Genomic DNA, 16382 nt, shown 5'->3' with positions numbered 1-16382 from the left:
CAAACCTCACAAATTTATCTTGATCCTTGATTGACATCAGATGCATGGCGCGACTGGAGAGCCTGGTGACAGGCAGTTACACAGTCTTGCCACAATGGTTGCTGATCGTCCAGTGCCATGCACTTAGTTTCATACAACTGACTGTGGTTTTTCAGGCCACCTAGAAAGAATGATTTGAAGTCAAGCAGCAGATCCCAGAGGGCTGAAATGTTTCCAAGTCAAGAGAACAGCTGGCAGGCTGAAAGGGAATTCTGTGTGTACTCTCATTATGATAATGCAGTAATGACTGCTGGTAATTAAAGATCTGTCAGCTCTCCCAGTGGAACAAACCTCTGCTTTTCTGAAAAGTAATATGCTGTGGATGCTCCCAACAGCTACCAAATTCCGTTAACTTGCACACCAGAGGGGCCACAGGGAACGGATGGTATGCTTTGGCTGTTTGAAGAGCTCCCATAGTTTGGGGCAGCATTGAAGGTGAGGCACGAAGGCTCTGCAAAGCCAGTGATGTTCATCAGCCATCTCTCAGGTTGTGTGTGTTGGGACTTGTGGAAGTCAGTTGGTCATTCACCACACCCCAACCAGTGTGATGTTATCTGCAGAGTATGTGGAGCCCCAGCAGAGTCTTCAGAGATTTCTTGCTCCCAGCAGAACATCTTCTTCCAGAGTCCCCAATTAAGAGGAAAACTCCTCTCCCACACAGTTCAAAGTAACCAAGTGTTTATTGTCTCCAGATGCAAGACAAAGCTAAACACTGCTATCTACTATGTGCAGTCCTTATGGCCTTTGAGGTAAAGATACATATGTACGGAGAGATTCACTAACACTATCATCATGCTAGCTAACTATGAAAAATGCACAGTCTCTTCCCCTGACTCTCACAGATTCAAAGTCAGACCCTGCCAGCAAAACAGGGCAGGTCACGAACATGCAACAGGACTAGACATAATGAAAGCAATGCCCTGGAGACTATGATACCCGTCTCTACACATAGGCATACGGCCTGGACCAATGGGAGGGTGAATGGCTCAGAAAGGCACGCAGTCGACCTGGCTGGTGTTGCTATGGTAACCCAGTGTGCCTGACACCCTTATCTCAAAACTCCTCAAGACATGAGCCCAAGCACTGTGTAATTTAACCCATGGTTCACATTACACCAAAAGTGTGAATTGTTTGAAGCAAACTAATAAGGTTTGTATAGCCTGTGTGAGGGCCTCCCCCCAACCTCACCCAGGCTTGTTGTGTTTCCTGCATGGCAGGGGGTTGAACTGGATGACCTCTGGGATCCCTTCTAACAGTTGTGGGCATCTATCTGTCTTGAGAGACAATGGAGTGTGCCTTTGGGGGTGAAGTCAAACTGCTGGGTTAGCAGTGCAGTGTGTATGGAAGTCCTGGGGTGCCCAGACAACACGACACCCCTCTTGGCCTTGCCAAGTCCAAAGGAAACTAGAGCAATGCATTTGGCACCAACTTGGCTGGTGGAGTTTCCCAAAGGAGACGTACAAGGCGTCACCCAACCGCCTTAGGGACCCATTCTAGATTTGTGTAGGTTTACTCCATAAGACTTTTCTTTTCCCAAACATATCCCACAAGGCAATAAAGGTTTAGGAACAGAGTTTTCCTTCTCCAAGAAGGGCTACCTTCTCAGATTGACAAGCCCCAGCTGCAGAAACCGCCTTCTTGACCATTGGCCCACTAGTGGTCTCATCCACTCAGTCTATCAGAGCCTGGTCTTCATATGCCGGCAAAATCCCTAACTCACTGAGGGTTTGAGACCCACCTTCAGCTGTTTTAGCCAGCCAGCCAAAGCCATTTCCTGGGATGTGGCCACTGTCACTTTCAGACAGCTTCTAGTAGACACAGGTAAGAGTGGGGAACAAAGGTGTATGAAGTACCCTAGAAGCAAGATGTGTCCCCCATCAGAGGTACTGTCCCTCTTCTAACATACACCCCTTACAACCCTGACTCTACAGTTCTATGGTGCTATGAATTTAAACACCACACCTTAAATCACTTTTTAAGATATGAAACCTTCATTTATTAATCCAAATGACATCATTGGCATTTACAACATTCATTGCATAAACTTGGACATACAAAGTTTTTGTTTTTTTACCACCTCTGGTTAATAACAGACATAACATTGTACAAGATATTGGCTGGATACATGTTCAAACAAATATTTGGGTACAACAACTTGTCCATAATACATACCTTTTTATATATTTTTTTCATTTTTTTTTATTCGTGTATTTATATCTACTTAAAGAGACACAGATCCATTAGCTACTTTGGGTCCCAGGACAATGAATCTAAAGGTGACATAAAACACAGAGGGGGGAGATGTTTGTTTGTTTGTTTGTTTGTTTTTTAAAAAAGAAGAAGCAGAGAGTGAAATACTTGAGAGTAGGCGCCATGGGAGACAATATCTATCTGCAACATTCCTTCTAAAAGTAAAATCAAAAAATTAAAATTGAGAAGCCCATTGATGTGAGTCAACTTCAACACCTCATCATAGCTGACTGTGATGGAAGGAACTGTCCATGCAATGCACCAAAAAATAAGAGAGCAATTGAAGAATCAGGTGTCCCCCCCTTCCCCCCCCCACATCCCCATGATAAAGTTTTCCCCCCAACAGTCATCGCCTTTTACTTTGTACTTTATAACTACAACTTTGCTATCAGAACAGTAGGGAAAGAGAACAGACAGACCACCTGCCCTTGAAAAATAAGACACCCAAGAACAGAAAATTAATTTGTCAAGTGCAGTTCCAGCTGCAAATAAGTTGGTTTCATTCCCCCCCTCCCAAAGGTCTATAACACGAGTTAGATGTTTGATTGAAAATTCGGAGAGGTATGAGCGCAGATCTCTTGCAGGTTTAAATACCGGAGACTCCCACATTGACATTTTGGCAGCTGTTTTCCTTTTTCATTATATCTATTTTTTCTTTTAAAATATATTTCCATAGTATGTATCCCTTCCAGGTTTGTTTGTTTTTTGTTAAATGGTTCAGTTCCTTTCCCGACGAAAGAAAGTGGACTACAATTCGTCTGATCGGACCACGTGGAAGAGGGTGACGTTGTAAAGGATTTGATGACCGTTGTTCCACGCATAGAGAGCTCTGTCCTTGGGGTTGTAGTCCAACATGGAAATGTGGGAGTATTTGTTTAGGAAGGGGATATCGATGTATTCGTAAGTGGAAGTGTTGGTCTGATAGGCGTAGGTCACTTTCGTACCCCCCGAGTAACCATTGGTGACGTATAATGTGCCACAAATGATGAACCCTTCTCCAGCGCTGCGTTTGGGGTAACTGGTGTTCCAAGTCTGGATGCTCTGCAAAGTGTTGGGGTCCAGCTTGCTGATGACAATGTTCCCCGCATTCTGGTTGGTGGCATAGACGGCCCACAGGCCATTCTCATCCACCATGAGGTCAATGTCCGAGTGGCCACCCCAGGCATAGTGGTAGACATTGTTATAGCCGGCATAGTCCAGGCTACGAGTCTTAAGGATGGTCTCCGTTTTCAAGTCAAATTTGATTATGATGTGGCTTTGGTATTTGTTGAAAAAGATGGAGCCGTTATAGACCACTTGTCCAGTCCCAGACCATGGGTGAGGGAGGCGGTGGGAGGTGAAGTTGTCTGTGTTAATGAAATCGGACATGGATTTGTACTCCCGGACAAAGCGATTGTTGTGATAGCTGTCCATATACCAGACCTACAGAAAATGCATACAGATGTCAGCATTAGGAAGAAGGAAAAAAGATGTTTGAGAAACATTCTGTATAGATACAAGGTTGTGTCCAAAGTTAGTCCTACTCAGAGTAGATCCATCACCCTCTTTGCCCAGGCTTTTGACACTTGACGTGCATGCTTTTAGGAGCCACCTTATAAACAGTGGTACTTTGGGTTACATATGCTTCAGGTTACAGACGCTTCAGGATACAGACTCCGCTAACCCAGAAATAGTGCTTCACGTTAAGAACTTTGCTTCAGGATGAGAACAGAAATCGCACAGCAGCGGCGCGGCAGCAGTAGGAGGCCCCATTAGCTAAAGTGGTACTTCAGGTTAAGAACAGTTTCAGGTTAAGAACGGACCTCCGGAACGAATTACCGGTAAGTACTTAACTCGAGGTACCACTGTATGTGTTTGTTAGTTGTTTTAAATGGTTTTTTATTGTGTTTTAATGCCTGGGACCTTAGGGTGTAGGACAAACAACAGCAACAACAACAATTTTAAAAAATAGGTTGCAGCATTTTGGTCTAGAGAAACTGTAAGATGATAGACATTTATAAAATTATGCACAGCATGGAGAAAGTGGAGAGAGATTTCTCTCTCCCCATCTCTCATAAGGTTAGAACTCATGGACATTCCAAGAAGATGAATATTGCAACATCCAAGACAGATAAAATGAAGGGCTTCTTCATGCAGAGCATAGTTAAACTATGGAGCTGACTTCCACAGGAGGAAATAATGGCCACCAATCTAGATGGCTTTTAAAGAGGAGCCAAATTCATAGGGAAGGCTACTAATGACTGCCAGCTACGATGGCTGTGCTCTGTCCCCACAGTCAGAAGCAGGAATGCTTCTGAATGCTAGTTGTTGGAAACTGCAGGAGGGGAGAGAGCTCTTGGGCTCAGGTCCTGCTTACTGGTTTCCCATAATGGACATCTGGTTGGCCATCCTGTGAGAACAGGATGCTGGACTAGATGGGCCTTTAGCTTCATCTAGCAGACTCTTCTTATGTTGCTGGACTTGACCCACTTAGGTATACTAATTTAAATTGGTCAACTCTGAGTAGTTGCATGCAACACTCTGCTTTGCTGCCTGTTGTAAGTAGCTCCAAGAATGAATTGCGAACTAATTCAACCTTGTGCTTCGATGCTAATCAACAGCTTGTGGGTTCAGTTGGGAAATTGGGGTCTCCACAATACAGATGGAATTTATTTCTATGGAGACAGTTCACACATTTAACTGCATGTCCTGTGGAGCAACATAGTAATTAAATACCCTGCAATCAAGTGATGACTTTAAAAAGCCCCATTTCTATTACATATTAGAGGGCATGAGACACTCTCTGCACCATCCCATCTAAGGAGCATAGGAATATATGGGACAAGGCAATTCCTTAGGGAACCTGACCCTGGCTACGAAATAATGGACACATTTTGAGAAACATGAAAAGTTGTGTGTGTGTTTTTCATGAAAGCATAATTCTGTGAATGGGAACTGCCGCATATCCCTTGGTGGCAGTCCATGGTTTAGTATGGGATCAAAGGAAGAAGCTCAGGATCATGTTACAGGTGCAGTGAGGTTCATCATCTTACCTTGCTCTCACCCTCTGGAGCTAGTGGGTCTGTCATCCATGAGCCAAACCTGGATCCAGATGTCTTGACTGTGATTGGGTCACTTATTGCTGTCAGTTTCCCACAGGCTGCAGAAAGGTTGAACACAATGGGAGTGAGCAAACTATATGAATTTTAATGGTGCCCTGTCTAAATCAGCCATTATCTTGGGATTATTTTTTGGGTGGAGGGGGTGGAGGGATGGCTTTCCATTTCATAAGCCACCCAGTCAGGTCCTTGGCTGGAGGACTATCACTGAATGTGAACAGGAAAGCCCCTGTAAACATTAGCAGACCATGTGCAGAATTCTTATACAGGTATACACTTCACTGTGTCTTGAGCAGACCCTTTTCTAACCCTGGTGGTCATACTCTTAGTAACATTTGCTGGGAATTGCAGGAGGGGAAAGTTGTTATTGTGCTCAGTCTTGCATCCCATAATGATTATTTGTTGGCCACTGTGAGAATAGGAGGTTGGACTAGATGGGCCCCCAGCAATGCTCTCCATGTGGAGGTCAACTGTGAGAGCAGAACCTCCATGCCCAAGAGGAGTCTAGCTCTGAATGCCAGTTGCTGGGAAATCACAAGTGGGGAGAGTGTTGTTGTTGTGCTCAGGTCCTGCTTATGGATTTCACATTGACCCTTCTGCTTGGCCACTGTGAGAACAGGGTGCTGGGCTAGATGGGCCATTGGCCTCATCCAGCTGGGCTCTTCTTAGCTTCTTCTGTTCTATCCATCTGCAAGGAAATTCCCTCTTTTCAAAAACTGAGTTTACAAAGAAAGCACTCCTCTTTCAAGAGGGAACACAGGGCATTGCCTTTAACTGAGCCAGACCACAGGTTCATCTAAGTGCGTTGTTAGCACTGACCGGCAGCAGCTCTCCAGGGTTTCAGGGCTTTCCCAGTTGTTACCTGGAGATGACCTTACCAAAGTGAGTGAAGGAGACACAGGATGTTAGGATTCCAGTGCGCCTTGCAGCCAGATAGGCATGTAGCCCCTTGCATTGCAGTGAGTTGAACTAGATGGCCCTTTGGGAACCTTCCAACTCAACCATCCTATGATCCTATCACCATCCAGGGTGTTTGTGATGCCACGGAACACTCATAAACTGCTCAGGTGAAAACGAAAACAAAAAGATTGGCTTTGTGAGACACAGCAGGGGGTCCCTTCTTGGATCATCCAGTGATCATCCACACAGGTCAGATAGCCATCTGTCGGGGATTCTTTGGCTGTGACTCCTGCATTGCAGGGGATTGGACTACACCCCTGGGGTTCCAACTTTCCAATTCTAGGATTCTTTCTGGGTAGCAAAATGTAATCTTGAGTCAGCTGTGAAAGTGCTAAACAATGGGCAGTAGTGGAGATCTGAACAGCACATTCCAAACAGCAGCTGACATCATCATCACGGTGCATTAGAGCGGTTACAGTGCCTATGACTCCCTCCTCCTTCTCTAATTAATGGTAATTAAAATGAGAATTGTCAGCCACATCCAGTAGCCTCCTTCTCTTAACAAACAGCAGCCTTATTAAGAAAACTGCCTTCTGGCACTCCCAAGAAAGGAAATTGTTCTGAAAACAGCTGGGATGCTAATGGTTCAAAGGAGCAAAGAAAGGAAATTGACCAGAATCAGGACTTTTGATGATGGAGCAGAGATAACTCTTTCATGTTTTCGCTCTTGCTTACAAAACCACTGATTTGTTGGATGACTGGTATTTGCCAGCTGCTATTGAGCCAAAAATTATAGTGCTTCTCAGTCATCTAAGCTGGCATTTTTGATCACTGGCATGCCACTGTATTAACTGAGAGTTCCTTGCTTGATGTTTTCAATGCTGTTAGGACTGCCTATGCCATGTTCACGTCAGCACTATGATGCCACTTTAAACAATCATGACTTCCTCCAAAGAATTCTGGGCACTATAGTTTGTTAAGGGTGTTGGGAGATGTCCGAAGACCCCTCTTCCTCTCTCATGGAGTCCTCTCTGATGGACTCAGTTTAAGCCAGTTCAGGAGATGGGCTTTTTTTTTTACATGTTTCACATGCAAAAGGTACCAGGATCAGTTCCAAGTATGTCCAAATAGGTCAGGCAAGGCCAAACTTGGCCCTCCAGCTGTTTTGGGACTACAGTTCCCATCAGCTCTGACTACTGGTCTTGTTAGCTAGGGATGGTGGGAGTTGTAGTCCCCAAACAGCTGGAGGGCCAAGTTTGGCCATGCCAGAAATAGGGCTTTCCTGCTGTCAGTTGCAAGGTCCATGGTCCTGACATGTGTGTTCCACATGTACTCCACCCTGCGCCTTTGTCCAGGGTCCTGGCCCTCTCCAGCAAGAATCTGGTTCAAGACAGCCTTCCATGGGCCTTCCTTCCTGCATTCTTGTCTGTGACCCTAGCTGTTACTGGGAACACAGAAATAAGACACAAAACTCTAGCCAGTTCCATAAATTTATGTGCACCTTGCACTCAAAACACAGGGCACAAAGTACACCTTGGAACATAATTAGGAATGGAATTGAAAATAAAACTGCTGAATTGAAGCATAATGCTGTTATACAGTTCTATGGTGTGGCCACATTTGGAGTACTGTGTTCAGTTTTTGTCCCCTCATCTCAGACAGGATATTGGAAAAGGTTCAGAAAAGGACCACCAAAATGATCAAGGGGATGGAGTGACTCCCTTAGGAGGAAAGGCTGCAGCATTTTGGACTTTATAGTTTAGACAAGAGGCAAGTAAGAAGTGACATGGTAGGAGCTTCTAAAATGATGCATGGCATGGAGAAAGTGGATAGAGACTCGGGGTAGATAAAAGGATGTGCTCCTTCATACAGCAAATAGTTAAGACTATTGAACTCACTCCTGCAGGAAGGAGTGATGGTCATTGATTTGAATGGCTTTGAAAGAGGACTGGGCAAATTCATGGAGCCATGATGGCTGTGCTCTGCCTCCACAGCTGGAGAGAGCAATGTTTCTAAAAACCAGTTGGAAACCCTAGGAAGTGAGGGGGCTCTTTTGCTCAGGTCATGATTGAGTTGTCCATTGGAACATTTGGTTGGCCACTGTGAGAATGGGATGTTGGACTACCTGGGCCATTGGCCTGATCCAGCAGGCCTGTCCTTATGTTCTTATATAAACTTCATTTACTAGCATTCACACATATATGAACCAAGAATCCATTTACTGGCTTCACCAAATGATAATGTGCAATCATTTTCAGTGTGGAAAGAGGTGGCTGGGGAAACAACCACTCTCCAAAACTTTGCTCACAGTTCCTGTGACTGTCTCCTACCTCCACATTACCTGTATCGACACCTTCCCTTACTTGCCTCAATTGGTGCCATTTGCTAAGATCTAACATCTCAGTTTATTGGGGATCGCATTCTGAGCAGGTTGAGGCCATACTGTTATACCCCCAGGTATCATAAAGCCCATGTGGAATGAGAGCAATGCTCTGGCTCTCATTCTGAATGAATGTACAATTTTACGCCTTTTTCTGTCCTACACTGAAAACTTACCCGCCCCCCAAAATAGTGGGTTCAGAGAATGCATCTAATCCTTTTTCAAAAGGATCTCAGTCTGTCAAGGTACTCAACACCCAGGCTTTGAAGTTCTGATGAATGTGTGTGTGTGAAATAGAAGATAACAGTTTGGCCCTAGTTACAGAGTTGGTGAATCAGAAAACGGGCAGACTAGGGGTCTTCAGTGCAGTAATTTCAGATATGAGCCCTGTTGACTCCTGAGAACACACCTGTTCAGCCATTCCGCTGAACCGAACTTTTGATTTTATAGTTTTACCTCTTTTGATTTTTAAAAACTGTTTTGCTTCTCAATTGCTTGTTTTATTGTCTATTTTAATGAAGGATGTCTTAGTGCCCCAATGGAATTGTTATTGCCTATTTTAATTACAGATTGGTTTTAGAGCTGCAAACCGCTTGGAGGCCAAATTGGCATGTAAGCAGCATATAATCAATAAATAACACTGGACAATTATGGTGGCATCCAACTTAAGTTCTAGTCAGAAAAGAGGTGTTGTAATTAATATACCTAAATTTGCCACATCCATCAGTTCAGTGGGTCTTCTCTAAGTAGGAGTATCATTGGCTGCAACTGATTCATTTGGCCTGAGGATCACTTTGAGACAGGAGTAATGGGAAACAAGGAAAAGGCTCCACGTCATCCTTTCAAGCAGTCTCATCCAGTTTGCCACCTATTTTGTTGGAAACTGAAGGGCAGCAGAGCAGAAGTCACCCTCCAGGAAAACAGATAGGGCCTAAGGTCTACCTGTTGTGGACCCAGGAGTAAAAGCGTCAGCAGCAGGATGTCAGGGGGTGACCAAGACTTCATAGTTCTGTGTTCGTAATAAGCATAAAGAGAGCCTGGGTGCTACATCAAGTCAAAGGGGGCGTCTAAAGTCTAGAGTCCTGTTCCCACAGCAGTCAACAGGATGCTACAATAGGAAGCCAATGAGCAGAACCTGACCACAGAAGCAGTAACTCTCCCTGCTTGTGATCCCCAGCATTTGCCTCCATGGCAGCCATTTGGTGACTGGTAGCACTCCCCCGCCCCCCGAAAAATCACACTCCAGAAAGGTTGGCGACCCCTGGTCCAGTTCAGTGGATGCTGACAAGTAACAGCTCACCAGAATTTCAGATAGGAGGGCTTTCCAAGCTGTACCTGGAGATCTGTTGGGGATTGGACCTGGGACCTTCTGAATGCCAAGCCTATCTCCTGGCACAGAGTTGTGGGCATCACTCCAATGCTTCTGAAATCTCCCTACTGTGTGAATGTGCTGATGTGTGCATTTATTGAACAATATCCTTGCTACCTGAATCATTTGTTTCCTTTCAAGGTTCTCCTTGGAACTTTGACCCAATGGTAGCCAATGAGCAATGCATTCCAGGAATGTGTGATGTAGAACAAGGCAAGAGCATTGCTGTCTCCAAGTTCACAGACCAGCTTATAGTCATCTAGGACATGTTGGGGCTGGAACCATAATCATGCAGTAGTTGGGAATTATTCCCCCCCTTCCACCTCCATTTTTGCAAACTGGATAAAAAGGAGAGTATCTCTGAGCATGTTCAGAGTGCTTGCCAAAGAACATATTTTGGTGCTTGCAAGGATTTGTGTGTTCAGTGGGATTTTTCACTTCTCCCTCTGTACAGCAAATGCACACACACACACCCTAAACGCATATTGAAGTACTCCCTATCACTTCCAATGTGGCTTGCCATGGGGGTGTGCTGTCCAAGAATCACTTGATCCAAAGCCCCAAGGAGCAGCTGAAACATGCTGCCTGATGCTTTGGAGTCTAACCAAACAACACCACCCAGTTTGGAAACCTGATTCCTGATCTGTGGAGATCCTATGGAGACTCAAGGAAATGCACTCTGCACCACCTCATGAGCACCTTTGCCTACGCTTTCTCTCATTATTTCTTTTTTTCTCCCTCCCTCTCTTTTCCATGGTTAAAACTTTGGCACTGAAAACAGGTGCTGGGTTAGGAACACAAGCTCCACCTAGCTTAGTACTATCTGCTCTGACTGGCAACAGCTTCCCAGAGTTTTAGACCAGGGGGGCATTTCCAGCCCCACCTGGGACTGACCGTGGAGATTTCTGCATGCAAAATATGTGCTCTGTCACTGTGTAATGGACTCTCCCCTAAATATTACATTTCTAGTCCTCATTGTTCAGAATTAAGGGGCCAAATGGACACTGGCTCTCCAGGCTTTCAGAAAAGGGTATTTCCCCAGCTCCAGCTACACATGTCAAGAGACTGAACCTGGGACCTCCTGGGAGGATAAACAGCAGGTGCTTTACCTCTGAGCTATGGTCCTCCCGCTAAGAATAAAGTAAGGTTCTAGTCCTCATTGTTTTCAATAAAGGGCTGCCTTAAATAGGAACATTGGAAGCTACTTTATACCATTGGTGTATCTTGCCCAGTAGAATCATATAATTAGAGAATTGTAAAGTTGGAAGGGACCCCAAATGTCATCTAGCCCAACTCCCTGGAATGAAGGCATCAAGGCTAAAGAATCCCTGACAGATGGCCATCCAAGCTCTGCTTAGTAAAGGTAAAGGGACCCCTGACCATTAGGTCCAGTCGTGGCCAACTCTGGGGTTGCGGCGCTCATCTTGCTTTATTGGCCAAGGGAGCCGGCGTAAAACCTCCAATAAAGGAGAGCCCACCATCTGTCAAGGTCATGGAATCATAACATAGTAGAGTTGGAAGGGACCCCAAGTGTCATCTTGTCCCAACCCCCCCCCCCCTCGCAGTGCAGGAATCACAGCTAGTGTTTCTGACATTGACTGGCAGCAGCTCTCCAGCAAGTCTTTCCCCAGCCCTAACACGAGATGCAGGGGATCAAACTGGGCAGTCTTTGGCACATAAGGCAGATGCTCTACCCACTGCGCTACCACCCCCTTCCCCTCAAGGAAGGGTTATGTCATCTTGACATAAAGCTCGGATCTGTACACATAGCTCCTAAACCTCTTGAGTCTTGGTGACTGGTTGACATTAAACGGGTTAGAGGCATGTGCCCCCTGCCCTCTGCTCCACCAGGGCAGGTTCCTCCTCCTCCTGCTCGCTTGGGTCGTGCAGGCCTACCTAATTTTTGCATGCAAGCCCGGAGTCTCTCCTCAAGATTTGACACTCTGTTCTGAAGCTCTTCGTAGTCATAGGCGCCAATCTCCTCCTGGAGCTCGTTAAGAACTGACGTCAGATTCTGGACCTCCTCTTTAAACTGCAAAACCAATTTGGCATCGGCCTTGTACTCCTCCAACACAGGGATCAGGGGCCTAAGCTCCTCCATTTTCGCTTTAATCGCCTGCAAGGTTAAAATAAGCTTGGTTTCAATGCTCTGGTCTGCAAAAGCCCTGCTCACCCCTCGCCTACCTCTAAGAGAGCTGCCTGCCTGGGATGTGCTTTCTCCAACACCCTCACAACAAAAGACCACCATTATTATTAGTATTATTAATGCTTGCTGAGTAGGGGTGGGGGTGGGTGTCCAAATGTGGAAAGGATATATAAATATAAATATATTATATAATATTAAACAGTCTGGAGCACACCATCTTATTTGGGAAAAAAGGCCTTTATTTAGAATTTTTTTTCTTTTTTTTTTTAGAATGCAACATCTTAAGGTTACATGCTTCAGTCACATACACAAATTCTTTTTTTCCCTTTTCCATAAATTAATAATAATAGTAATAATAATAATAATAAATAAATAATGCATCAACAAGGATTTTTGCAAAACTAGTCATGAAATGCATCTCTAACAGTTTACATGCAAAAGTTAGAACTCTCGGCTGTTTGTGACGCTGGAATAATGGTGCTAATTTGCCAAAAAACGGAAACAAAAATAATTAAGAATAATCAAATGAAGAGGAAATCAAAGGATGGCGGGAAAGGCTCTCTGCTTTCTGCTTTTTTTTTCATGGTTACATGGAGGGGGAATGAACGGCTTCTTCAGTCAGTGCGACATTGGGTGTTAAAATTTCTTTTAAGTTAGCCCTGAAAGCAAGAAAATGAGAGGCGGTTGAACAGCTAGCTTGCTAACCTCCTTAAACAGACAGCAGCTATTAACAGACTGTTTCTTTTCTTTTTAAAACATGAATTAATCAATTAAGACAAAATAAAATAATGGGTTCTGGTCTTCCTAACTGTGCTTGACTCTCAAGCAAGCCTGGTGGGTTTACTCGGAAGTCAATGCAGTTAGCGGGATTGCAATCTGGAAAAACAGGTGCCCACCCCCAGCCCACCCCCAAGAAAAGAAAAATGCTTTAATGACTTGGGCACAGTTACACCCTATGCTTAAAACACCGTGATACTATTTTAAACAGCTATGGATTTTCTAGAAACTGTAGTTTGTTCAGAGTGCTGAGAGTTGTTAGGAGACACCCCTCCCCCCTTCTCCTCAAAGGCCTCCAATTCCCAGAGTTCCCTTGAAAGAGGCATTAACGGTTAAACCACTCTGAGAGGAGACTAAGGGGGCCTTTTAACTACTCTCAGCATACCCTTAACAAACTAGAACTCCCAGAATTCTCTGCTTAAAGTGGCTTTTGTCATGCTTTCAATGTATGGTGTGAATGGGATCCTTCTCTCATCCACACAGTGACTTTGTCAATGGTAGGGTTGTAAAGGGGCAAGGACCCTGAGGTTTAAGAGGTCCCTCTCAAAAATAAAACAAAAAAACCCTTCTAAATTCAGTTGTGGACGGGTCAATAGCCAGTCTGAGCGGCTGGACAATTTCCTTCCTCCTCTAAATGAATACATTGGGGAGGGAGTGAGTGAGTTTGAGTGTGTGTGCGTGTGGGGGACGGACCTTCCAATGATTTCACATCATGACTTTTATGTAAACTGCACTATAAGTGCACAGCCCTGCATCCTTTCTATGAGAAAAGATCATAACTCAGTGATAGAGCATCTGCGATGCAGTCCTAAAATGGTTTGGCTCTAGGCACCTCCAGGTAAGAGGAGATTAGGATTCCGGTCCTAACGGTTCTGGAAGAGGGGCTGAATTAAATAGGAACATAGGAAGTTGCTTTATACTGAGGCAGACCATTGGTCTGTCTAGCTCAGTATTGTCCACACTGACTTAGCAGTGGCTCTCCAGGGTCTTAGACAGGGGACTTTCTAAGCCATAATAGGAGATACTGCTAGGGAGCTGTCTGCATGCTCTGCCACTGAGCTACAGCCCTTCACACACAAACAAAGGTTCTAGCGCTCACAATTCTGAAGAGAGGGCTGAATAATCGGAATACAGGAAGCTGTGGGATACTGAGTCAGACCATTGGTCTCTCTAACTCAGTATTGCCAACACTGACAGGCAGCAGCTCTCCAGGGTTTCAGGTAGGGAATCTCTTCCCAACCCTACCCAGAGATGTCAGGGATTGAACCGGAACCTTCTGCATGCAAAGCGGATGCTCTACCAGTGAGCTAGTGCCTTTCTTTTGACAAGGTTCTAGTCCTCATGGCTGTGAATAAATGGTTGAGTCGATCGGAACATAGGAAACTGCCCTTTTCTGCCATTGGCACATCTAGCTTAGCATTACCTACACTGACTGGCAGAGGCTCTTCAGCGGTTCAGGCAGGGGAACTTCCCAGCTTTAGCTGGGGATTGAGCCTTGGAGCTTCTACATGCAAACCAAACCCTCTACCTGCTGAGCTAAGACCACCCTCCCCCCCCCAAAGGCAGCTCAGTCTCATCCCCTGGGCAAGAAGCAAGCTCACCTTGAACTGTCTGGCCAGGTGCTGCTTGTGACTCTCTTCCACTTGCTTGAACTTCGACTCCAGGCCTCTCATCTGGTTCTCCATCTTCTCAACGTACTGTAGATCCCGCTGGGTCCGCCTGTCCAACACTTCTATTGACTGGGACATGTTTTGTACCTGAGCAGAAAGGTGGGTTGGAGGGAGGCAGGTCAGGGACACACAGAAGATAAACAGAAGCAGTTAACTTGAGAAGCAGCCAGTTTCCCACCCCCGCCCAACAAGCACAGCTTCAACAGACAGGTGAATGGAGGAAAAATAGTGAATATGTTTCTACTTATGCTTGGTACTCTAATGGACAAATCCATGCTGATCAGTGGCTATCAGCTGGAAGCCATGTTCCCTCTGAATCACAGGCTTTTAAGAGAATTGGACAGATTAAATTCATGGAGGTCAAGGGTTTCAATAGCCATAATGGCCATGTTCTGCTTCCATGGTTGGAGGCAGCAATGCTTCTGAACACCAGTTGCTAGAAACTACAGGAATGGAGAAGACACTTGTGTTCAAGTTCTGCGGGGGGGGGGGGGGGCTTCCTCTAGTGGGCATCTGGTTGGATAACAGGATACTGGACTTGGTGGGCCATTGGCCTGATCCAACAGGACATCTTTTCATAGATGCCCATTGTGATAGAAGAACCTCCATGCCCACGGAGTATTAGCTCTACATACCAGAGAATGGGGAACATCTGATGAGTGTTCTTGTTGTGGGTGCCTACTGTGAGAATTGGCTGTTGGACTGGATGGACTCCTGGTCTGAACTTATGGTGCTGTTTCATTTTATTATCCATGAAATTGGTGAGGATGCAGGCACTACCCACAGAGCTATTGCCCTTCCCCTAAAAATTAAGGAATATTCTGGTCCTCATAGTTCTGAATAAAAGGTTAAATTAAACAGAAAGCTGTGTTAGTAGGTAGAGTCAGGCCACTGATCCAAGTACTTCAGTACTGACAACACTGACTGGAAGGATTTCAGACAGGGGTCTCTCTCTCAGTCCTACCTGGAGATCCCATTGGGCCTTGAATCTGGGACCTTCTGCATGCAAAGCTGTTGCTTTACCATTGAGCTACCAACCTTCCTCTAAAAATAAAGCAAGATTCTAGTCCTCATGATTCTGAATAAGCATGTAGGTGCTATGGCCCATCCCCAACGTTCTTATAATCAGTTAAACTCATCATCTTTGGTGCAAATGAGGACAATCATGGAGCCTCTTTTTTCATTCTTCTGTTCACTCACCTGTCTTCTGAAGCAGAGGAGGCGATTCATTACCGCCTGGGTGTGTTTGACTAAGAAGGATGTCTTCACTGTAAGGTGAATGATCACCTCTTCATTTACACCCGACAGTCATCGATTGCTGGATACAGATAAAGCGGGAACCCCAGCGATAGAGACAGTTGCTAGGCACCATGAACTCACCTTGATATATTACAGCATCAATCACAAGAAGAGACTCAGGAAGAGGTGGGTGCCATGTAAAAAGCCATCTAATGAATGAGACCAAGGCTGGCTATGCACCATTCATTTAAAGAACCCCACCATTAAAAACAAAAACAAATAAACATGGGAACTGTGGTTTCTGAAGGGTGCTTGAAATTGGCAGCTGTGGTGGGTAAACTATAGTTCCCAAAATTCTCTCTCTCTCTCTCTCTCTCTCTCGTGTGTGTGTGTGTGTATATGTGTACATGCTTCTGCATGCTTTAAATGTATGGCATGTATGTAGCCTGATTTTATACACTTAGGCTGTGTACATAACACACAGTACATAACATTTCCCAGCTTTTCCTCATCC

General features: G+C 45.1%; 1 protein-coding gene across 2 annotated transcripts in view; it reads right to left on the bottom strand.

Moving 5' to 3' along the window:
* Positions 1-2007: 2007 nt before the first annotated feature.
* OLFM1 (olfactomedin 1) overlaps positions 2008-16382 on the bottom strand; it is a 51887-nt gene continuing 37512 nt past the window's right edge. For both annotated transcript variants that reach the window (XM_083423813.1, XM_083423812.1), the window contains exons 3-6: positions 14561-14716; positions 11933-12152; positions 5322-5428; positions 2008-3711 (exon numbers count right to left, since the gene is read on the bottom strand). In XM_083423813.1, coding sequence (XP_083279939.1) covers positions 3037-3711; positions 5322-5428; positions 11933-12152; positions 14561-14716 — 1158 coding nt within the window. In that variant the 3' untranslated portion in view covers positions 2008-3036. The remainder of the gene's footprint in view (positions 3712-5321; positions 5429-11932; positions 12153-14560; positions 14717-16382) is intronic.

The sequence above is a fragment of the Podarcis tiliguerta genome (assembly GCF_965153285.1).
Source record: "Podarcis tiliguerta genome assembly, chromosome: Z".
Lineage (NCBI taxonomy): Eukaryota > Metazoa > Chordata > Lepidosauria > Squamata > Lacertidae > Podarcis > Podarcis tiliguerta.
This window is presented reverse-complemented; position numbering and strand designations above follow the sequence as displayed.